The 25,380-nt window shown below is 41.2% G+C and overlaps 1 protein-coding gene and 1 long non-coding RNA gene across 3 annotated transcripts; one reads left to right on the top strand and one right to left on the bottom strand.

The window, feature by feature from the left end:
- Positions 1 to 3,317: 3,317 nt before the first annotated feature.
- Positions 3,318 to 4,324, bottom strand: LOC121982586 (G-type lectin S-receptor-like serine/threonine-protein kinase At4g11900). 2 transcript variants are annotated; one of them, XM_042535729.1, is made up of 4 exons: positions 4,297 to 4,324; positions 4,051 to 4,205; positions 3,753 to 3,966; positions 3,318 to 3,618 (listed from the first exon to the last, which is right to left on the bottom strand). In XM_042535729.1, the coding sequence occupies exons 2-4, from the start codon at positions 4,201 to 4,203 to the stop codon at positions 3,608 to 3,610; spliced, it is 378 nt and encodes a 125-aa protein (XP_042391663.1). In that variant the 5' UTR covers positions 4,204 to 4,205; positions 4,297 to 4,324; the 3' UTR covers positions 3,318 to 3,607. The 2 variants fall into 2 exon arrangements, with proteins under 2 accessions (XP_042391663.1, XP_042391662.1); XM_042535728.1 differs by lacking the exon at positions 3,318 to 3,618 and having other exon boundaries at positions 3,645 to 3,966.
- A 9,726-nt stretch (positions 4,325 to 14,050) lies between these two features.
- Positions 14,051 to 19,123, top strand: LOC121979321. The gene is made up of 2 exons (XR_006111374.1): positions 14,051 to 14,607; positions 18,954 to 19,123. It is a non-coding gene; the product is annotated as an uncharacterized LOC121979321 (long non-coding RNA).
- The last annotated feature ends 6,257 nt before the right edge of the window (positions 19,124 to 25,380 follow it).

The following is a 25,380-nucleotide window of genomic DNA, read 5'->3' as shown; positions in this document are numbered from 1 at the left end:
AAAGGGATTGACCGGACACTTGGTAGGGAGTCTTAGCAGGTCAAGGGAGTGACCAGATGCTAAGCATGAGATACCAATAGGTCAAGGTTGACCGGATATTGGTTTGGAAGGCTTGGGACTTGGTTTGGGCAAAAACCAAGCTCTGGATCGATCAGTGGATCGATCCAGTGATACACTGGGTATCTGGATCGGTCTGGTGACCGATCAAGGTCAAACTTGACCTGAGGGTTATTGCACCGACAGAAACAACGATCAGAAGGCAAGAAGCTCGGGAGAAAAGGAAGGGGATCGGTCCCTGGACCGATCAGAGAAAGATCTGATCGGTCCTGGGGACCGATCAGGATGAAGCTGGACCGATCAGGAGCATGCCTGATCGGTCCAGACCTTAAGGCCAGAAAGGTCCAGGAGGGCTTAGCCTGATCGGTCCCCATGACCGATCAGGAGCTCTGTGGACCGATCAGGATGGAGCCTGATCGGTCCAGAACTATCCGTTGTGAGTGACAACGGCTATCTCCGTCTTCTTCGATGTCCTCTTTGCAGTGCAGGTTATAAAAGGAGATCGAGGGCTTCTAGGCTAATTCTTCTTCTTCTTCTTCTTCTTCTTCTGGTTCGAAGCTACTGCTTCTTCTTCTTCACTACTGTGATCTGAGCTTTGCTGAGCTCGCTTCTGCTTGAAGCTTCGTGTGAGCTTCTCCAGCTGGTCAGCTGCTGCTGTTCTTCCGTGAAGTTGCTGCTTCGTCAACGGAAACCAGTCGAAGGCAAGCAAGGTGTTTTACATTCATATTGTTTGTATTTCTTGCTATATTTCTATCTTGTTGTTGCAAGTTATTGTGGCGAGGTTTCTCCACCCAGAAGGAGTTGTTATTAGCCGGTTTTCCGGGGTCTCATCCACCGACGGATTGATAGGCTTCGTCCACCTTACGGACACGCCGAGGAGTAGGAGTTTATCTCCGAACCTCGTTACATCATCGTGTTAGGTTTGATTTTCTTCTCCTTCCTAGTTTCGTTTCTTGTTTTTATTTCCGCTGCGCTAACTCTAATTGTAGAAAGAAACGAGATTTTGGGGTCGGCTATTCACACCCCCCCTCTCTAGCCGCGATCATCGATCCTAATAGTTGAAACGACATGTAGAAATGAAGCACCCGACAGAATATGGACTTGACCATTCTCAAACACAATTATCAAGATTTTCTTCAACTAGCGGTAGTACTGATTCTGATTTATTTTTTATATTTGGATAATAAATTAAGAGAATCATTAGCTAAATTTGTTTTCATAGAATATCTTTTTTTTAGTTTTGGATCTAAATGCTTGAAAATTTTTGTAAAGAATCTCTTAATCCATGTGCTAATGTGTTCCTAGGACTATACTTACTCGTACAATTAAAAATTAGTAAAATAAGAAAAAAAGAATTTAATTGATGAATTTAGTAAATTAGATAATAAAGTTTCTTTATGTTCTGATATTTGAAGTGATCATTGGCAAACACATTCATATATGGGTGTGACTTGCCATTGGATCGATAACTCTTGAAACCTCCAAAAAAGATTATTAAGTTATAAAGTTTTTTATGAATGACATAATGCTCATAGCATTGCACAATTATTATGTTTAATTTTAGAAGAATATGACTTAACTCATAAAATATTTTCAATATAATTAGATAATGCTAGTTCCAATACCACTTCTATAGATGATCTAAAATTTGTTTGTCAACTAGTATTGGTGGTTTATTTTTCATATTTATTATGTATACCATGTTTTAAATTTATGTGTTCAAGATGGATTAAAAAATTTAAAAGTTATATTAAACCAATTAAATTGTAATTTCTTATTTATGGTCTCATCCATTTATAATGAAACAATAGGATAGATTTTGTAAAACTAATGGAATGAGACCTAAAAAATTTTCACGTGATGTACCAACACATTGGAATTTAACATACCAATTATTACAAGATTTATTTCAATATAAAGAATTATTATGTTCATTTTTTACACAAAATAATAATACTAATATATCTTTATTTTCATAATAATGAAATATTTGTAGTAGTATTTGTAAAATTTTAAAAGTATTTAATGATACAATCGAATAACTTTCCGGTGTTTATTACCCCACTGCTCAATTAGTTTTAAAATTTTTTTCTAATATAGTATTAGTTTTAAATGAATATATTAATAATAAATATTTATCTTCTTGCATCATAACTATAAAAACTAAATGGGAAAAATATTTTTATTTTATTCCTAAAATTTATTTAATTACATTTACTTTAGATCCTAGATTTAAATTAGATGTTTTATAATAAATGTTAACTTTATATTATGACACTTTAATTCTAATTAAAGAGTTTTCTTCTCCTTAATGTTATATATAATGTTAGAATTTATTTATATGTTATTTATAATCAATATTATGTAAAATATGGAACATAAATTAATATTTCTTAAATACAATAAACTACTATAGTAATTTAAAACTTACAAAAGCATAACTTTATTAAAAGTACGGACAAAACATCTACGAGGATCCTCAAGTTCCACACAGGAACTTGAGAATTATTTTACTACTTCTTTTGATTTTAATGAAGTAGATAGCGAAAATTTCGATATCTTAAAGTGGTGGTCACAGAACGCTCAAAGCTTCCCGTCCTCTCCGTGATCGCCAAAGAAATTTTAGCTTGTCCAGTGTCAACTGTTGCCGTGGAGCAGACGTTCAGTGCCGATGGCAACATATTAGATGAACGACGATTAACTTTGTCTCCCGACTCATTGGAAGCCTAAGCATTACTGGACGATTTCACTAGAGTGGATAAAAGAATCCATGGAATGCAACTTTCAGAAGACGAAATTGAAGATTTTGATATTGAAGGAACGAATACGACAGCAATGGGGAATGGAAGTGAGTGACAATGTAAAAGGATAAAAATGTAAAAGAACTATGCGGGCTTTGATTCCCCAATATCCTAAGGGGATACGTAGGCAACTTAAATAAGTGCAAACCCTTTTTTACAATAAATTTTAATTTTTAATTTTAATTTTTTTAACATAATAATCTTGAACCGTGGCGAACCATGAACTGAACCGTGAATCGGCAATTTCGAACAGTGAATCGTAACTATCTTGGACGGTTAAGGTTAATGGTCGACTTGCCTGGAACCGTCAAATCGACTGTTCTGAAACATCAAACCGTCGGTTTCAAAATGTGGTTAGGTCTATTGTGGCCGACGATAAGCTCGAGGAGGAGCAGCGAAGCTGAAAACGTCGGCCTTGATGCAGAGGACATTGTGCATGACGTGCTTAGGGGCCATGTAGCCATTGGTGCTGGCAACGTAGGTGTGGACGTGAGACTGGTCCTCCGGGAACAGACGTGCCATGTCGAAGTCAACGATCTTGGGCATCCACCAGCCATCGAGCAGGATGTTGTTGGCCTTGATGTTGTGGTGGATGATGGTGGTGTGTGCCGACTCGTGAAGGTAGAGCAGCCCTCGCGCCACCCCAAGGATTACCTTGTACCACTGCACCTAGTCCAGCTTTGCCTTCCTCTTCCTCCGATCGGCCCCCTCTTCTCCTCTTGCCCAATTCCATCAGCAACAAAAGTACTTCAATTTAAAGCTATTGATAAAAGAAGGGTTGTATCTTTAATAACCAAGTCCCAATTTGATAAAGTCACCAAGAATAGCAAAAGGAAGAGGAATCTTGAGGGAAGACGGTGAGCAAGAAGGGGCATTAATGGCGGTGGAGCTTACCGGGGAAGAGGAGCTTGTCGAGGCTCTCGTTGGGGACATACTCGTAGACGAGGAGCTTGTCGTCGCCATGGGCGTAGTAGTTATAGAGGGTCACCACATTCTTGTGCTGCACTTGCGACAGCAACAACACATCATTCTCGAACTCCCTCATGCCCTGCCGCGACCTCTGCCTTAGCCGCTTCACCGCCACCTCCCGCCCATCCTGGAGCTTCCCCTACTTCCACATCAACTAAGACCAAAATCAACACCCAACTCATCTTCTTCTGAATAAAATCATCAATTGTCTTTGCCACAATACCTTGTAGACTGGATTGAATCTCCGTTCGCTAAGCTTGTGCTTGGGACTAAAGTTGTTGGTGGCCACCACCAGCGTCTCGTACCGGAACACCCTTTGCTCCGTTGCCACGTTAGCCACCAAGTCCTCCTCCTCCTCCTCCTCCTCCTCCTTCATATCTGCAACCACCACATAGAATCGAGAAATTAGATGGTGATGCAAGCTCAAAAATCCAGTTTGAAAAAGGAGGAAGAATAATAAAAGACCGACCTTTGTGGTGGCGATTTCTGAAGAAGTGCTTCATAATGCCACTGAAGAACTTTTTGTTTCTCGTGGCCATACGAATTGAGAAGGAGAGAAAGCGCTGGCGATCTACATGGAGATGGAACAGAGAATCCCAACTTGCTCACTCGATCTGTAGGAGGGGTGGCACTAAAAATGGTCATGCGTATCTAACGTGAGAGATTGCGTTAGAGAAAACAGAAGAATTGGCAGCAGAGTTAGATTTGTAACATTTTGTAGTGACGGATGTAAGGGGGCGTGGGGGTGTGCTGAAGCACCACCCCTGCTCCAAAACTCTAGAACCAACTAGCTACGGATATCCTAATGAACGCGTGCTTCCTTAGCTCCGTTGGTGGATTTTGTCTTCTCAGCGTGTACCCTCAACTGCTGAGGATGAGAAGTGCAGGACCCCAATCATGACCTGAGCGTTTGAGTTCTGAAGGTGGATGAGGCGGCCAATGGAGGCGGAGGAGGGAATGGGAAAGAAGACAAGGCAATGAGATAGGTGATGGAATGTCTCCCTCATCACTGTGGTCCAATGCGGCGAGCGTGACACACTTCAAGCCGCAGTGGCGGCATTCATTTCAACAACCTCCTTGGTAGGGCTGTAAATGAACTAAGCGTTCGTGAACAAGCTTGGTGTTCGGCTTGGTAAGAGCTCGTTTATGTTCGTTTAATATACATTAGATTAATTAAACAAACAAGCTTGAACAGCTCGTTAAGCTAAACAAACAAGCTTGAACACATATGTGTTCAGCTCGTTAACGTTCGTGAACAACGTTCGTGAACAATGTTCACGAATCATATTTATTAATAAAACTCTTTTCAATATGTTAAATAAATAATAAAATAAAATAAAATAAATAAATTTAAATTATCAATCTTAATAACTAATCAAATAATTAAAAGTTTCAAACAATCAAACAAGCTTGAATTGATAGCTTGATAACATCTAAACGAACCAAGCTCAAGCCAAGCTTGAACCAAGCTCAAGCCAAGCTTTAAGCAAGCTCAAGCTCATAAAAAATAAACCAAGCCAAGCTTGAATACTCATTTCAAAAGCTTGGTTCATTTTAAGCTCGGCTCGGCTCGGCTCGGTTATCTTATCAAACAAGCTTGAACACCCCAAAGCTCGGCTCGGCTCGGCTTGTTTACAGCCCTACTCCTTGGCTCGTCCTCCCCTATGTGTGGGTCACGTGCAAAGCATGATCTAATGCATTGAGTGAGACCTCACTAATGGGCATATTAATTCACCATAAAAAACCACTAACTTGGTCTTCACCCATATATAATTTTATATTTTCCCTTTTTTTATATACTATCTAATGTCTTCCACTTTATTATTGAAGCTTAATAACTAAGAAAATAAATAATTTTATTGATGGGAGTAATCTTGAACCTTGAAGTAATTAGAATAATTTTATGATGCTAAAAATAAGTACAAGGAGAAGAATTGAAATCAAGAAATGTCATTTGAGGGTTTACAAAACTACAGTTCTCACCATCAAACAACTGCAATGTTTCCCATCATAATCTCCATTTCTTCCCCCTTAATAAACCTCTTCACTAATATGAATGATAACCAAGTTCAAATATTAAAGCCAGAGATGCACTATCATAAGAAACAGATAGATTTCTCTGGGAATTGCAATGGGCAGTTAAGATCACCATAGTCAATTGGGTTTGAAGGTGGTTGGTTTATCGGTGATTTCCCGCTGGAACTGCACTTTTAAATGGATGCCATCAGCACAAGGTGATGCGATGATTTTTTTCGTCCAACGATAAGATCAAATGGATCAACAAACTTCCCTTCCAGTGAAGATGCAGGAACCATGGCCTACAATGACAAAGGAACTCAATTCAAACATCATGTAACAATGACATTGTTCATGAAGATTATTCTGAAAGTTACTCTTAATTTTTATGAATGTAACAGTTAACTGATCAAATAAATAAATAGAACAGTAAATCCATGGAACTCTGAATTTACCGAGCTGAACTTACTAGGGGTCAGTAGTAGTGATTATGGCTGAATTATTGAAGTTACTGTTGGATATTGGGGCCTAAATGGACCAATACGATTTTGAGGAGGAAAAATCGGAAGCCATCAATTGTTGAAAGTCGTAATTGATTTCAAAATTGAAATCTACGTTTCGCGTAGATAGATTTAGACTATTAATTTGCTCAAAACCGATTAAGGGTGAATGAGAAATTAATGTTCAAAGTCGGCCCAAAATAACGTTGGTTATTCATTAAGGAAATGCAAGGGAGAATAGTCCCACATCGGAAATTTTCGATGTGCATTCCTTACTTATTAATGATGTTGAGTTATTGGAGTTAACTCAGAAAAATACCAGGTACTCTCTGCTCAGGGGCGAGCAGGTGCTCGCACCTGTGAGCCCGCCACCCGCCACGTGCGCACGGGTGACGTGTCAGGCTAGTACCTGACATGGCAGTGCCTATGTGGCATCCTCGTGGGCAAAGGGAGATGACTGGACAGTTGGTTGGGCGAACGGATGGCAGCCGTTGATCAACGTTGATCAAAGAAGTATGGTGGATCGCTTGTGATGCGATTTAGAGCGTTGGATCACAATGAGTCACGATCTGACGGCTTGGGATGAGACATGATTTGAAGCATCGGATCAATGGATCCAGATCCGATGGCTGATAGATCTGAGGGTCACAACTTTTAGATCTGATGGATGAGATTAAAGGGGCTATGTGAAGGGTTATAACTCTTCAGTCCGGACGGCCCAGATTAATCCACCCAAAGGTCACACCCCTCCCTAAAGCCTCTTCCTTCTGTATAAATAGAACCCTCCAGATTGGAATCAAATCACTCAACTTAATCTTCTCTTCCTCAAGTATTCACTCACTCATCTTGTGCATTCAAGAGTCCAAGAAGCCTACGAGAAGGTTCGCTGGTCTCGGAAGTCGGAGTGCTACGATTCCGAGACGATTGTCGTCGTTGTATCTTGGGAACGAATTGCAACAATCCGTTAAGCACCGTAGCGGAGCAATATCGTTTACGGAGATAGTGTCGAACACTAGCCTCGACGATCAGTTTGCATACTCCGGAATTTACCGGAAACAACAGTCGTAAACGATATTCCGTACAAACTGATATGGCTACCAACGACGTTCCAACCGCCATTCCGATCGCTGTTCCGACGGCCGTTCCGACCGCCGTTCCGACATCCATTCCGCACGGAGAAAAGCCGGAGAAATTCACCGGAGCCGACTTCAAAAGATGGCAGCAGAAGATGCTGTTCTACTTAACAACGCTAAACCTTGTACGGTTTTTGCGTGAAGACCCGCCAGTCGCTACGGACGGTAGCAAGGCTGCTTGCGATACGTGGACGCACGGAGATTTTCTGTGTCGCAACTACATTCTCAACGCCTTGGACAACACGTTGTATAACGTGTATTGTTCATTGGAGACAGCGAAATCTTTGTGGGAATCGCTTGAGAAGAAATACAAGACCGAAAATGCCGGACTGAAGAAATTCATCGTCGGCCGGTTTCTGGATTTCAAGATGGTGGACTCAAAGAGCGTCTCATCTCAAGTCCAAGATATGCAATTAATACTGCATGATCTGGACGAATGAAGCTGAACGAGTCATTCGCAGTTGCTGTGGTAATTGAGAAGCTCCCTCCGTCATGGAAGGATTTCAAGAATTACCTAAAGCATAAGCAAAAGGAGATAGGGCTGCAAGACCTGATCCTGAGGCTACGAATAGAGGAGGATAATCGAAAGTTATCCGACTGCAGAGGAACCAAGCGGACTATAGACGATATGTCCAACCTGGTCGAGCCGAACGCTAAAAAGCCGAAACAGTTCAAGAAGAAGGCACAAGCGAAGAAGTTCAAGGGATCCTGCTACAACTGTGGAAAGGCGGGACACCTGTCCAAGGACCGCAGACGCCGAAGAAGCCAACCAAGGGGCCAAAGGATGCTGCGAACCACGCCGCAACCTCTCTTGAGGACTTGGATCTCACTGCGGTTGTATTTGAAGCCAACTTGGTGGATACCAACCCGGCAATGGTTCATTGATCTTGGAGCAACTCGTCATATCTGTTCCGATAAGGCGATGTTCTCCAAGTATACTCCGATAAATGGCAGGAAGCTCTATATGGGTAATTCCACAACGTCGCCAATTGTCGGACTCGGAAAAGTTGTTCTGAAGATGACGTCCGGAAAGGAGTTAACACTCATTGATGTACTCCATGTTCCCGACATCAGTAAGAACCTAGTTTCTGGAGCGGCACTAGTTAAGGCCGGATTTAGGCTAGTGTTCCAGTCAGACAACTTTGTACTTACGAAGAATAATATCTTCGTAGGAAAGGGGTACCTAGAAAAGGGTCTATTCAAAATGGTTGTAATGCCTGTACTCCGAAATATTGATGGTAATAAAATAAATGCTTCCAGCTATGTTGTTGAGTGTTTTAATTTGTGGCATGATCGACTCGGACATGTGCATAATAATACTCTTAAACGTCTCGTCAAATTAAATTTATTACCAAACGTCAATGTTGACGGAACACACAAATGTGAAGTGTGCGTGGAAGCAAAAATGACGAAACTACCTTTTCATTCGGTGGAAAGGTCAACGACTCCTCTAGAGTTAATACATAGTGATCTATGCGACTTGAAATTTGTGTAAACTAGAGGAGGTAAAAAGTATTTTATTACTTTTATCGATGACTGCACAAAGTTCTGTTATGTCTTTCTTTTAAGAAGTAAAGACGAAGCCCTAGAGGCATTTAGAACTTATAAAACAGAAGTTGAAAATCAACTTGACAAACAAATTAAAATAATTCGTAGCGATAGAGGTGGAGAATATGGTGCACCGTTTAATGAATTTTGTTCAGAATCTGGCATTATTCATCAACAACGGCACCTTACTCACCTCAATTGAACGGTGTTGCCGAACGTAAAAATCGGACACTAAAAGAGATGATGAATGCCTTGTTGAAAAATTCAGGCTTACCTCAAAACTTGTGGGGGGAAGCAATATTATCGGCAAATCACATTCTCAACAAAATCCCTCATAAGAAAAGTGAAAAAACTCCTTATGAACTATGGAAAGGCCGCGAGCTATCGTACAAATACCTGAAAGTGTGGGGGTGCTTGGCAAAGGTCGAAGTACCTAAACCAAAGCAAGTAAAGATCGGACCTAAAACGTTCGATGCGGTATTTGTCGGATATGCCCATAATAGTAGTGCATATCGTTTCCTAGTTCACAAATCAGACATTCCTGATATTCATGTGGGAACAACCATAGAATCTCGGAATGCAATATTCTTTGAAAACGTATTCCCAAATAAGAAGGGAAATGTTGAAAATGATAACAACGGAAGTTCAAACGAGAATGTCGTTACCGAACTTAGCTGTTATAAAAGAACTATTGACGATCAAAACAAAGAGCCACGTCGTAGCAAACGGGCTAGAGTTGAGAAATCGTTCAGGCCAGATTACATGACTTTCATGTCAGAAATGGAACCAAGAACATTAAGTGAGGCTCTCTCTAGTCCCGATGCTCCAATGTGGAAAGAAGCTGTCAATAGTGAGATTGAGTCTATCATGAATAATCATACTTGGAAATTAGTAGACCTTCCTTCTGGTAATAAACCATTAGGTTGTAAGTGGATACTAAAACGCAAGTAAAAAGCTGATGGATCAATTGACAAGTATAAGGCCAGACTTGTAGCCAAAGGGTACAAGCAAGAGGAAGGCCTTAATTACTTCGACACCTACTCACCAGTGACAAGGATTACGTCCATACGAGTGCTAATAGCCATTGCAGCACTGTATGACCTTGAAATACATCAAATGGATGTTAAGACTGCGTTCTTAAATGGTGAGTTGGAAGAAGAAATTTATATGGAGCAACCCGAAGGGTTCATAGCTCCAAGAAATGAGAAAAAGGTGTGTCGACTTGTTAAGTCGTTATACGGACTTAAGCAAGCGCCTAAACAATGGCACGAAAAATTTGACAAAGTAATGCTGTCAAACGAATTCAGAATAAATGAATGTGACAAATGCATTTATGTCAAAGACACACCCAAAGACTATATAATCATCTGTCTGCACGTAGACGACATGCTAATAATGGGCAATAATCATGATGTAATCATGACTACAAAGAAAATGTTGACCAAAAATTTCGATATGAAAGATATGAGTCAAGCAGATGTTATATTGGGAATTAAAATTCTCGGGACATCAGAGGAGGTAGTTCTAATACAATCCCATTATGTAGAATCGGTATTGAAAAGATTCAATGCGTACGATCTTTCTACAGTAAAAACACCTATGGATCTAAGTCAACACTTAGCGAAAAACCATGGTGAGACCATATCGCATTGGAATACTCTCGGATAATAGGCAGTTTGATGTATCTTACAAACTGCACACGTCCGGATATTGCTGTACGGTCAACAAGCTGAGTCGTTTCACCAAGAATCCAAACGACGCCCATTGGAAGGCATTGATGCGAGTTCTTAGATATTTGAAATATACTATGAACTATGGATTACATTATGGAAAATATCCCGTGTGTTGGAGGGATATTGTGATGCTAATTGGATATCGATACAAAAGACTCCAAATCCACTAGTGGATATGTATTCACGATCGGTGGGGAGCAGTATCTTGAAATCCACTAAGCAGCGTGCATTGCTCGATCAACTATGGAATCCGAGTTTATAGCACTAGACAAAGCAGAAAAATGGTCATGAACTTCTTGGAAGATATTCCGAGTTGGAAAAACCTATGTCTGCCGTCCATTGTGATAGTCAATCGGCGATTGGAAGGGCACAGTAGTATGTATAATGGGAAGTCAAGACATATCGTCGTAGACATAATACCATTAGGCGGTTGATCTCGAATGGAGTGATTGCAATCGACTATGTTAAGTCCAAAGATAATTTGGCGGATCCTCTTACGAAAGGGTTGAGTCGAGATCAAGTATACCTTTCATCAAGAGGAATGGGATTAAAAATCTACAATTGAAAACGATGAAGTGGAAAACCCAACCTTGTTGTTGGAGATCCCAAGATCTTGGTTCAATGGGACAACAAAGTTTAAGTTGTGGTTCAGCACAGGAGATAGTTTATCTCTATCCCAATCCTAGGATGAATTTGGCCGTCCTACCTCATGTAGTGAGGTTAAGCTTATGCTTTTAGTGACTTCTATATCTTATAAGGCAGAGTATGGTAGGATACTCCTGATAGAAGTGTCACCTATATGAGTGTGAAGATAGGCCGCTTCAATGAAACACTCATGAATCCAAGATGGTGTCCATGGCCGAAACGAAACCAACTATGAGAACCTAAAGTAGGTGAGATAGGTCTCTGTGTGGGTGTTGTTGTCTAAGTATACACCAACAGCTGAGCAGTTCAAGACATCACGTTCACTGCGCAGCCTAGTATACTCGATAGCATTCCACTACGGAAGGTTCAAAGCCACAAGCTACCTCTCCCGATGCAGTGACTTATCGATTGGACTCTTGTAAAGTGTCAGCATGCATACACGCATTGCATTAATTTCCATTCATGTGGGGGATTATTGGATATTGGAGTCTTAATGGACCAATATCGGTTTTATGGAAAAATCGGAATGCCATCAATAGATAGAAGTCATAATTGACTTCAAAATTGAAATCTACGTTTCGCGTAGATAGATTTAGACTATTAATTTGCTCAAAACCGATTAAGGGTGAATGAGAAATTAATGTTCAAAGTCGGCCCAAAATAACGTTGGTTATTCATTAAGGAAATGCAAGGGAGAATAGTCCCACATCGGAAATTTCCGATGTGCATTCCTTACTTATTAATGATGTTGAGTTATTGGAGTTAACTCAGAAAAGTACCAGGTACTCTCTGCTCAGGGGCGAGCAGGTGCTCGCACCTGTGAGCCCGCCACCCGCCACGTGCGCACGTGCGCACGTGCGCAATGGGCGCTTTGGGCGCTTTGGGCACTTTGTAGGCGCACTTTGTAGCGCTTTGGGCGCTTTGGGCACTTTGTAGGCGCACTTTGTAGGCGCACTTTGCACTTCGCACCGTCGCGAGGAGCATTGAGGAGCTTAAATTTATGCTCCAGGTGACATTGCAGTGCCTACATGGCACTCGGGTGACGTGTCAGGCTAGTACCTGACATGGCAGTGCCTATGTGGCATCCTCGTGGGCAAAGGGAGATGACTGGACAGTTGGTTGGGCGAACGGATGGCAGCCGTTGATCAACGTTGATCAAAGAAGTATGGTGGATCGCTTGTGATGCGATCTAGAGCGTTGGATCACAATGAGTCACGATCTGACGGCTTGGGATGAGACATGATCTGAAGCATCGGATCAATGGATCCAGATCTGAGGGTCACAACTCTTAGATCTGATGGATGAGATTAAAGGGGCTATGTGAAGGGTTATAACTCTTCAGTCCGGACGGCTCAGATTAATCCACCCAAAGGTCACACCCCTCCCTAAAGCTTCTTCCTTCTGTATAAATAGAACCCTCCAGATTGGAATCAAATCACTCAACTTAATCTTCTCTTCCTCAAGTATTCACTCACTCATCTTGTGCATTCAAGAGTCCAAGAAGCCTACGAGAAGGCTCGCTGGTCTCGGAAGTCGGAGTGCTACGATTCCGAGACGATTGTCGTCGTTGTATCTTGGGAACGAATTGCAACAATCCGTTAAGCACCGTAGCGGAGCAATATCGTTTACGGAGATAGTGTCGAACACTAGTCTCGACGATTAGTTTGCATACTCCGGAATTTACCGGATCCAACAATTACAAGTTCCACTGTTGCCTCTCGCTTTCTGATAGTAGTCATTGTAGGTATAAGATGCCAAAGCTAACAAGTTTCCTTGTTCATAGCAAGGTTGGCCTGCAATTTGCTAGAGACCAGGTCCACTTGCCCAGTCCAAACCTTTCTTCACAACAATTGGGTCAGCTCTGGAGTTTGCTACACAAAACACCAGATCAGATGAGCTCTTCATTGCAGCCGATAGACTTGTAAATCTTACGGAAATCTTTGTGCATTCATAAGACATTAAGACTCATCCAATTTCTCTTTGCCATACACCTGGCATTGACAAAAGAGCATACTATGCACCAATTGGTAGTTCTACATTTGGAGAAGGATATTTTTATCACAATTAAAAATAAATAAATTTTATAATATTTTTAACTGAGGAATATGGATATAGTTATATTTTCTTATTTGTATGTCCAGATTTGATAGTTCAAATATTAATAAATAATTATTTTATTGATATACATATATTTTTATATTTATATTATTATCGTTATCAATTTAGTTGTTTTTATTTTTTGATGTATTTATTTGATAGTAAAAAATATATTTTTAGTTAAGTACTTTGTAAAAAAAAAAAAATGACGTTTGGTTAAATGATGGGAATGATTATGAGTATGAGTTTGATAGTAGGATGGAATGAGAATAAAAATAGAAATGAAATCCATCAAATTATATGGATTTGGTTAATTTCCATAAATCTAGTAATCATTCCCAAAATATCATTCCCAAACCCACAATCCAAATATTATCTTTTACTATCATTCCATTTCTTCATTCCCAAATCCATCAACCAAACACCCACTAACAGTTTCATATAAACTTTAGGAATATAAAAAGAATTTGATTAAGGTATCCAACCGTGTGAGACAGCATCACATAAAACCTTGCTTAATGGTTCAACCACCAACGAGCTTAACCTAGAAATCACATTGTCGCACAGATTGGACTAAACTTCTGGTCCCACCGGACTCCAATCGTCGCACGGGTAGCGTGCTTCGATTTCGGTGAATTATTTTAATGCCTTGAATTGGCAACGAGGAACGCCACGCTTCGTCTGGCCATCGACCCGACGACGGCTGACGACGATGGCAAACAAACTGCACCGCTTACTGACGGCGCCATTGACGCTGTCGAAGCGTGAGTTCGTGCAACCGAAATTAGGGTTAGGGCTGGCGCTTCAGGGAGCGAGAACCCTTGCAACTTCTGCGCCGCCGCCGTCTCAAGAGGCGTCTAGGTTTGATCCGCCGCCTTCCCCGTTGAAGCCGGCAGAAGCTGACAAGGAGGAAGTGAAAATCGAAGAGGGAACTAGAAAAGATGAGGTGGTGGAGAATGATGATGGCGACTGCGTGAACAAGCTCACCGGTGAGATTGGCGGTCCGAAGGGCCCCGAGCCAACTCGGTATGGAGATTGGGAACGCGGAGGTCGCTGCTCCGACTTTTAGTTCCCTTCGTCAGCAGAACTGAATAAACTTCTTAAAAAGGTCAGATTTTCTAGATTGAATTTTCGTCTACTAGTTTCTCCCCCAAATAATTGATACCGTGATTGTGTGCATCATGCCACTCTATTTTTATTTTTCTCTTGGGGATTAAATAATGATACATGGAATGCATTCAAGGATTGGTGTTATAGAAATTGCCTAGGCTAATATGTATGCAGCAAGACTGATAAGGAAGAGGCTTGATCAAAATTGATTTGTTTAATCGATACCATCATACCTTGCAGGGTATGGCAATGCTTTAGTTAAAAGGCTAGGCTAGCTAGTCCTACACAGAAGTTTCAGAGTGCGGCATTGGTTAGACTGAACTTCGAGCATTTTGGTTATTGGAGGTATTCAGCTACATTAGACGTAATCTTTGTGTATTAAATTCAAATGGAGGTTCTTGTGGTGTCTTTCATGTAGCATCCCAACTCAATTTCATCAAAAAATAATATAAATAAGAAAAAGATGGGTTAATATGGAGGGAGGGATTCCAAACAAATTTGAAATAAATCAAAATAAAATTATAGCCTTATACTTCTAAACACAACAATTTCAAATTCAAAACTAGTTTGAATAACTTATTCTCCTAAATAGGAGGATCTACCAAAATAAATTCACAGTCTAAAACTTAAAAATTGAAAATATGTTCTCTAATTTGCATTATTCTTTCCCGCCAAGAAGAACCTGAACTATAAACAAAAATCCCTGTAGATAATTCATACTAATTACAAACCAAATTGCTAGGGGAGAGGACAGGATAATTTAGTCTTCAAAAATAGTATATTAGGTTAGGTTATTCACAAGGATCTATTCGAGCAGGGGAGAGGCATGTGGAGGAAGCACATTAAATTGGTGTGGATTTGAAGTAGTGTGGTGACAAAGGGATTGGGACAGTTGCTCAGGGTGGACTATTCACAAGGATCTAATCTGAGTAGGGAAGAGGCATGTGGATGAAGCATCTAGATCAGGTGTGGGTATGACACAGCATGGTGACAGATAGATTGGGCATATTTAATGAAGAGAGTTCTCATTAGTGGTTGGAAGGGATTACTTGGATGATGACTTGATCGCTCACAGAGATTCTTTAGTCAGTAGGGGAGCTAGGTTAGCTGAAGGGGAAAATGTTAAAGTGGATTGTGTCTTTAGGATGCAGAATCAGTGAGGAAGATTGCTCTGTGAAAGTGGATTTGGGCCAAGGATCATTGGTGGGATAAAGTCAGATTCTTCTCTAGATGGGTTGGATGTGCCAAGGATGCACCGTAGCAATCATATTGAGATTCTGCACAAGAAGAGGGATGGTGAGATGTGTTGAATTCACCAAATCTTGTCAAGAAACCAGGGGGTTACAAGGCAACAAAAGGGGAAGCCACATTTTCCTGTTCGTCGATTGGTGCTGAGGTGGTGGCATATGTGGGGAAGCTCACATGGTGAGAACTACAAGTTGATGCTAATGTAATAAGCAAGAGAGGAGATTTCTCATGGTGGAGGATATTGGAGTCTTCTTGCAAGACCCACAAGCAAGTCTGCATAGTAGAGGTTGTGGATCTATAGTGGTGGTTGGAAGGTGTCTTAGGTTTTGGTCTCATAGTTGAACTCAAGTCAGGATTTGAAGGAGCTTGGTGAATCCACGTGCAAAGGGGCACTAGATGGATTATAGAAGGTTAGTATATTTCAGGACAAGTCGTTTGGTAGAAGAAGCTCCATATACATGTCAATTAGGTTTAGAGTCATCTTCATCGAGAGTGGAAAGATTTGTTGTCGGAGGAGAAACATCCCTTGCTATGAGAAAGCACAAAGCAAATTAAATCAACATTCAACTCTGATTGGTTGCTAGTTCTTGCGGAAGGATACGGTGGAGAAGCAATCATAGGGAGAAAAATAGAGCACCAATTACTAGGGTTCAGCTTTGATACTAACTGATATAACATCAAAACTTAAATCGTCATGTTCAGGGTATGATTCTAAGTGTAAGGAGGTACCCCTTCTAGTGAAAATTCACCAAAAGGTCATAATGGCAAGGTAGAAATGAGTAACACATGATGGACGATGAACAAATAATCCAAAAGATAAGTATGCATTGGAAGAAATGCTTGGTATGTGCCATGATCGAATTAATTCTATACCATTTATGACAGGTATTAGAACTCTAAACTACAAGCATGTTTAATCTTAATATATCCATTTCCTTCACCAATTGTCTAACCTGTAGCTACTTGCTGATTGCCTAGAGGACAGCAGCTTTCACTTCGTTAGTTGAGTTAAGTTATTTAGTCCAGTTAGATTTGACTAAGACTGGAAGACTTGACTGGATTACTGTTAATAAAGTATTTAACGTCCAGACCCATATTGATGCACAGAAATAAACATTCTTGAGTCCAGGTTGTACCCTATGCATCTCATGTCATTCTATGTTTTACAAACACAAGTAAGGTATACCTAGGTGTTTGTGAGATGCTCTGGTTTAAGTCTAGGGGAGCATGATTTCTAGGGGGAAAGCCTAGGCTAAGGCCAACTTTTGAAAAAAATCTAATAAATTGGGATTTTGAAATAAATATTTTCCTAAAGTTATTAAAAATAAGCAGACCCAGATTATTTGAAACTAAGTAAATTGTTGACTAGCAAGCATGCAAATAAGTAGATATCACTTCCAGAAGGTCTAACAAAACAAATAGATAGTGAAATGTAAGTTTCCATAGTCAACAGTCCAAAGTACAATGCATAAAAGTGTCATATCAAAGAGTAGGATGATCTACTCGAGGAGCATCAGCCGGTGGGTCATCAGCGGGAGGTGGTGCATGGGGCTGCTTGGGTGCTGGCCGACCTAGACGTCGTATCTCGTCTCGGAGGGAGGTAAATTCAATAGCCATCTCGGATCGAAGGGAGAGAACTATCCGTCGTGTCTGGATGGACTCGGCCTCGAGTCAAGCAAGTCTGTCCTCGACGGAGAGTGGTGCAGAGGTCGAAGGTCCGGCTGAGGTGGATGGCCCGGCAGACGGGGAAGGATCCGTGAAAAGATCCTCAGCTAAGAAGTCGGCCCACTCCTCTCCCTTGCCTGGTTTATCCTCGGCCTCCGGAGCGATAGGGGCAGCGGTTGGCTGTGGTCGTCCTGTCCAGGCTAGAACTCTATCAGCGGTGATCTCAGCACTAGCTAGTCTACAACTGCAGGACCCTAGCTCGTCATTTTTATTTAGCTATTTATAGGAGTGTAGCTAAATAAAAAGATTTATTTGTTTGACACAGGATTTTGACGCGAGACGAGTATCTCGACGTCGTATTCGGACCAGATTGGACTTTTCGATTGGAGGCGGGTACTTTTGACTTTATGTCATTTGATATGCATAGTAGTGCATTTAACAAATTGCATTAATTATGTTCCTCATTCTGTTTCGGTTAATCACTACCCAAAACTTGTTACATGCTTGATTGATTGCTTGGTTTGCATCTCATGTATACTTTACCTGTTTATACATGCTTAAAGGGGTAGTGATATACCATGCTTCACCATGTTCAGGACTTAGATTGTATACCTTATTTGATCTGTGTACTGTTGTTTTGATTCATTGACTTATGGTGCACTTTCTTTATATATACATGGTTTAGCTCAGGATATTTTGTGGTCAGTGTCATGTACCATTTGCATGATTGCATGTTGTGCGATAGTCCGCTCCATTATTGTTGAGCACATCGCCAGTTACATGGATCTGCACACACCACCACTCATGGGTTAGTGGTCGATTCAGGCAGTGTGTGTTACAACAGGGACTTTGTTTGACTCCGTTGGTCCGCTCATGGGTAGTGTGACACAACGTGTTAGCCGGCAGGGATTCCTCCCCATCATCGTGTACCGGGAGTTGAGAGCATTGCGCTCCCCCATTTATGATTTGGGGTAGGAGGATAGGTGTACTCCGACAGCATCCCGTCCACTCGGTCACTCATTAGGAGTAGTGACGACAGAGTGCACGGTTGTCACAGCCCTACCCACTCGGCCTCACTATTGGGTGTGAGATGATCGACTAGCGTCAGGGGTGACCAGGACGCAACATTAGCATCATATGCATGATGCATTTATTGCTTGTGTTTGTGTTTGCTGCATTTATATGCTGCATATTGTTTGGATACCTATGTTTGACATGCATACAGGATTTCTATACCACTCGGACTGTTTGTCCTTATACCCAGGTCCTGGTTAGTACAGTTTCTCTCCTGTTTACTTCAGTTGCATTTCATCCTTTTATATCAGGAGACTATACGCATGATTAGTGCTAGATGTTATTTCCCTACTTTGCATATCAGTTGTACCTGCTGAGTGTTGGACTCACCCCGCCTCCATTGTTGTTATTTTTCAGGTTGATGCTGTCAGGAGAGAGTTCCAGTTGCTAGTCCCTGCAGACCTCGAGGATATTATTAGTCTTTTTGTTTTCTTACATAGTCTATACTAAATTTGTTTTGTTTGATGGTATGGATATGGTATGGATTTTGTGATGTCGATGGATTTGGTCTGGTTTTGCTTTTACTACATGCCTGCCTAGACGGCAGAAGAGGTAAATTGATCTTATCGTCGGATTTGTGTTTTACGAGTGTAGTTGAGTAGGGTGGATTTTGAGTCTTCTTATCATTGCTTATTAAATTGCGTGGAATGTCTGTGTGTTGTATTTTATTTCTGTTATTATTCCAGCCGCATGTGGCTGATGTATATGGAGATGTAGAAAGTTTCAGATTGTCCGGTGTACAAGGGAGATGTTGTCGAAATTTCTTCGGACAGGGACTCCTCCGGGGCGTGACAATTTATTTGGTATCAGAGCTTAAGTTTTACGATCTTTGTTTTCGTATTTTGGATATTTGGGATAACTTGATACCAATTTATTTTGTATCAGAGCGCCAAGTTTGGCGATACTTGTAGTTTTTCGTGTTACAGATTTTTAGGATTTAACTGATATCAATTTATTGGTATCAGAGCGGGTTATGTTACCTGCTTTTGGTGTTCTGGATATTTGGGTTGGCCCAAGTTTGCGAGTCAAACTGGGTAGTTATTTTGGATTGCACGGATTTTCCATTATGTATATGTTATGGATTTTCATTTAGGATTTATATGGATTTTCGATGATTTTCATGTTCGGAATTTTGGGGTCAAAATGGGGACTGGACAACGACGGAGCATCTCCAGGCAGCAGATAGGTATAATGATTAATTTTATAATACCTGAATAATAATTACTATATCCTAATGAGTATTGATCTTTTTCTCAGTACTCCAAGGTACTCCAAACTATCAATGACATAATCAATGACATCGTGCTTTTCAGTGAATATAGGTAGAACAAATATAAGAATTGTCCGAACATTGAAGTTACAAACTTCTAAGAGGCTATACAAGCAAAATGACAAGTATCACCTATGATACCCGTATATAAATCTTAACATATTATGTGACATGCCCATACCACCTGATTTGGAATAAGAATTAAATAAATTGTACAACCAACAATACTTTATAATTACAGTTGGTTGTGAATTAGAAAATAAGGGTACAAGTTCTTTAGTATGACAGGTGAGAATGCTAAAGATGGAGGCACCGGGTTATAAGGAAGGATAGGAGGAGCTTAATACAGACCAAATCATTTTATAGGTTGTCACCTTGCACACGTTATTGTATAGAGAATGGAATTGTGGTATAAAAATTAAGGTAATAAAGTTGATAAAGTGAGAGCTTGATGTTGATGTTAGTATTACTCTTCAAAGCTAAATTTTTGATTCAGTATCAGTACAATCTTTAATTTCATTGCCAAGCAATCCCCTTCTTGCTTGTTGCATTTTGTGCAAGCTATCTCATCCATTATTGGCCCTGTGGACACCAAAAGGAAGTTTGCTTCCTTCTCCACCAGATACTGCCATTTTAGCACTTAAAAGATATGCATCAGCTGGTGCCAATGACTAATGTGAAATTCAGTTACGATGATACAATTTTCAAATTATGATGTAAGTGAGATTAGAATGACTAAAGCAATTGTATATGTGTGATAGATAACTGATTCATCTACATGTTTAGAATGGATACCAATCTATTCAGGGCATTTTCAATTTATGCTGAACTCTGACTTTTATAATCAGATAAACTTGTTAAAATTAACTATTGGTAGATTACCCACTTTTAGACCGTATCGATTGACCGTCTCCCTACCGTCTAGTGATTCATTGGACGTCACTCAGGAGGTCAGAGTTTGCCCGTTGGATTTTGGCAACCTGATGCTTACGGTAGATCTTTTAGTATTGGAAATGGTCGATTTTGATATTATACTTGGCATGGTCTATTTGTCAGTATATCATGCCACTGTTGATTGCCTCACGAGGATGGTCACATTCCAGCCTCCGCACCAACCCTCGTGGGATTTCACTGGCATCAGAGACGACGACATATCGATCATTTCGGCGATTCAGGCTCAGAAGCTACTGCCACATGGCTGTCAGGGTTTTCTGTTATCTTTGATTAGTACTAAGGATAGCAGTAGTTCGCAGCTCTCCGACATTCCGGTAGTCCGAGAGTACCCAGATATATTTCCAGAGGAGCTTCCAAGTTTACCTCCTAGAAGGCAAGTGGAGTTCGCTATTGAGCTGATTCCGGGGACCGCACCAGCATCGAAAGCTCCTTATCGTATGACACCAAAAGAGTTGAACGAGCTGAAGGTTCAACTCCAGGAGCTTTTAGACAGGGGATTCATTCGCCCTAGTGTTTCTCCATGGGGTTCTCCGGTATTATTTGTCAAGAAAAAGGACGGCACTATGAGGCTATGTATTGACTATAGACAGCTGAATGCAGTTACCGTCAGAAATAAATATCATTTACCACGGATCGAGGATTTGTTTGATCAGCTCAGAGGTACATCAATGTATTCTAAGATTGATCTGCGATCCGGATATCATCAGCTGAGAGTCAGAGACTCAGATATTCAGAAGACAGCTTTCCATACGAGATACGGTCATTATGAGTTTTTGGTAATGTCATTTGGGCTTACCAATGCTCCAGTGGTGTTTATGGACTTGATGAACCGCATTTTTCTTGAGTATCTGGATCAGTTTGTTATCGTTTTCATTGATGACATATTGGTCTACTCGCATTCCGAGGAGCATGCACATCATCTTCGCATAGTCTTGGAGACTCTTAGACGACATCAGTTGTACGCAAAGTTCAGCAAGTGTGCATTCTGGTTATCCTCAGTCGGTTTTCTGGGACACGTGGTCTCTAGCAAAGGTATTTCAGTAGACCCTCAGAAGATCGAGGCTATCACCAGTTGGGAGCAACCGAAGTCAGTTCAGGAGATCCGCAGTTTTCTGGGATTGACCGGATATTACCGACGTTTTGTCGAGGGTTTCTCACGTATTACTATGTCGTTGACACGTCTTACCAGGAAAGGCGTGAAGTTTACGTGGTCCGAGGATTGCGAAACCAGCTTTCAGGAGCTGAAGCGGAGATTAGTGTTGGCTCTAGTTTTGGTTTTACCTTCTGGAGAGGATGAATTTGTTCTCTATACTGACGCGTCTCTTCAGGGTTTGGGCGCTGTTCTGATGCAGCACGGCAGGGTAGTCTCCTATGCTTCTCGACAGTTGAAGGAGCATGAGAAGAACTACCCAGTTCATGATCTGGAGTTAGCTGCCATCATCTTTGCTCTGAAGCTTTGGCGACATCATTTATATGGTATTACATTTGAGATTCTCACTGATCATAAGTGTCTCAAATATATTTTCACTCAGAAGGAGCTTAATCTCCAACAGAGGAGATGGATGGAGTTCCTGAAGGACTACGATTGTACCATTAGCTACTACCCGAGGAAAGCTAATGTGGTTGCAGATGCACTCAGCAGGAAGTCCAAAGGGACTTTGGCTTGCCACCGAGTTTCAGTTACAGACTTGATTCAGGGTTTCTCTGAGTTAGATCTTGAGGAGCAGGGACCGACAGAGCAGGATATTTTGGTTACCATGGTTGCTTAGTCGTCGATCAGGACGAGGATCCGAGAGGCCCAGGCTGGTGATCAGTATTTGCAGTTCATTAGCAGTCAGATAGCTTCTGGGCAGCAGACCGAGTTTACACGAGACGAGGAGGGTATTATATACATCCGAGGTAGATTATGCGTACCTCAGTCTCATCCGGTCTTACAGGAGCTACTCCAGGAGGCACACCGTTCTTGATTTGCGATCCATCCAGGCAGGACCCATATGTATCGAGACTTGAGGCGTTCCTACTGGTGGAACGGCATAAAGAAAGACATCGCGGATTTCGTAGCTAGATGTCTTGTTTGTCAGCAGGTGAAGGCTGAGCACCAGAGACCTGCAGGATTACTTCAGCGGATTCCTATTCCTGAGTGGAAGTGGGATCACATTACCATGGACTTTGTGGTAGGGTTGCCGAGGACACGACGAGGTCATAACGCGATTTGGGTAATCGTTGATCGATTAACCAAATCCGCGCACTTCTTAGCGATCCGGAGGACTGATTCCCTGGATCGATTGGCAGATCTGTATTGTCGGGAGATTATCAGACTACATGGTGTTCCATTGAGTATCATTTCGGATAGAGATCCACAGTTCACGTCTCGTTTCTGGCAAAGTCTGCAGCAGGCCTTGGGCACACAGCTCCGTTTTAGTACAGCTTCCCATCCACAGACAGATGGACAGTCAGAGCGGACCATTCAAACTTTAGAGGATCTGTTGAGGTCATGTGTTATGGATTTCAGAGGCAGTTGGGAGGACCATCTGTCGTTGGTAGAGTTTGCCTACAACAATAGCTTTCATTCGGCTATCCAGATGGCACCGTTTGAGGCGTTGTATGGTAGGCCTTGTCGGACACCCGTCCTCTGGGATGAGGTTGGAGAGGCCCAGATGTTGGGACCTCATAGAGCTCAGCAGAATGCAGAGTTGGTCCGTACTATCAGACGGAGGATGTCAGAGGCGCAGGACCGTCAGAAGAGTTATGCTGATCGGAGACGCAGACCACTGGAGTTCTCTGTTGGCGACCATGTATTTCTACGAGTTTCACCCACAAAAGGGGTGAAGATATTTAGCCTCAGAGGTAAGCTAGCTCTGCGGTACATTGACCCTTTCGAGATCTTGAAGAGGATCGGAGCGGTAGCTTATCGACTGGCACTACCACCGTCCCTGTCAGGCATCCACGATGTATTCCACGTATCTATGCTGAGGAGATACGTAACCTGACCCGACACATGTGCTGACAGATGTCTCAGTTCCGGTTCAGCCTGACGTCACTTATGAGGAGGTTCCGGTACGGATTTTGGACCGGAAGGAGCGTCAGTTGCGGAACAAGACTATCCGGCTGGTTAAAGTCGGATGGCAGCATCATTCGGATAAGGATGCTACTTGGGAGCTCGAGGATACGATCCGAGCTCGTTATCCCCATCTTTTCACTTGAGGTATGTGATTTAATTTACCGTTCAGCATTTATACTTTATATCTGTTGTTAGAACTTGCTGATGGTAGATAACGAAATTTGGGGATCAAATTTTTATTAGTGGGGGAGAATGTAAAATACCGGAAATAAGAGAATATTAATAAGGGAATTTTTGGAAATTTTTCGAGAATTTTTCGGAGCTCGTACGGACGAGTTGACGGGGATAAAAACTGTAACGACCACCCTTCTTACTACTATTACTCTCTAAGGATGATCGTTACTTATCTACTAACTCTACTTAACCGGTATAATTAAAATCTTCCAAGAAACCCTACCGAAAAATTTCGACAGAGTCTCCCCTGTACCGGTGACCATAATCATTAATACATGACATAATATACACAGCCACAAGCGGCTGGAACATATATTAACCAACCACGCAGTATAATAAATCCAAAATAAAGGAAACAATACCACAACTCATCACACCATATCACAATTCTTCTACTATGTCCTAATCACATCAAAATAACAAATGTTATCTCAAATACTCCTAACATAGCAAAAGACAATGGAGACTAAAATAAAACTTCTTTCCAAGTCCCAAAGCTTCCATAGTCCTTGCATCACACATCCTTCAAACACCTCATTGTCGCCTTCCTTTCTATATCTTTTCCTTTCCTGTATCTGCAGTAAGAGAAAGTGCAGTCTATAAGCAAAATTTGCTTAGTAAGCGCTATTTAACTCACAAAATCTCGATATGCATGTATATAAATAAAAACATGCTAAAACTGAATGCTAACATGTAAAGCTACTCATGCTCATACATAGCAAAGGAATCATACTAATTGAAATACTAAACATGTATAGCTAATCATGCTCATAAATAGCAAAGAACAGTAAACTAACTCATGCTCTTCTATTAGTAAAGAAACATACTGAAAGGCTAAACATGTAAGGCAAGTCTATACTATCATGCTTGCATAAAGAACTTAACTTACTGAATTCTAAACACCTTTTGTATCTTATTTCACTTGCTTAAAGCCTTATTCTTTAATACTTATGTGAAACTTATTTTTTACTTGTTTAAAAGCTTATACTTTTAATACTTCAAAATAATAATCAACTTCTTCTTGGGCCCGGCAAATGTACTTGCTTTTACTTTTGTAACGACCCGACCCATTTGGCGGCCCATTTGGCGACCCTCAGGTCGTCGACCGTCGACCGTCGGTCGTGCCGTTACTACTAGGTTATCTGAACCTAGGGACGACTATGGGAGCCCAACCCAAGGACAACTGAAAGTCCAGTACAGTGTCACTGATAAAAGTAAAATACTTGTTATCTTTTAATACTTCTAATATATAATGCCTTGGCATT

This window comes from Zingiber officinale, chromosome 5A (genome assembly GCF_018446385.1).
Source record: "Zingiber officinale cultivar Zhangliang chromosome 5A, Zo_v1.1, whole genome shotgun sequence".
Classification (NCBI taxonomy): Eukaryota; Viridiplantae; Streptophyta; class Magnoliopsida; order Zingiberales; family Zingiberaceae; genus Zingiber; species Zingiber officinale.
Note: the sequence above shows the minus strand (reverse complement) of the source record. Positions and strands in the feature narration are given on the sequence as shown.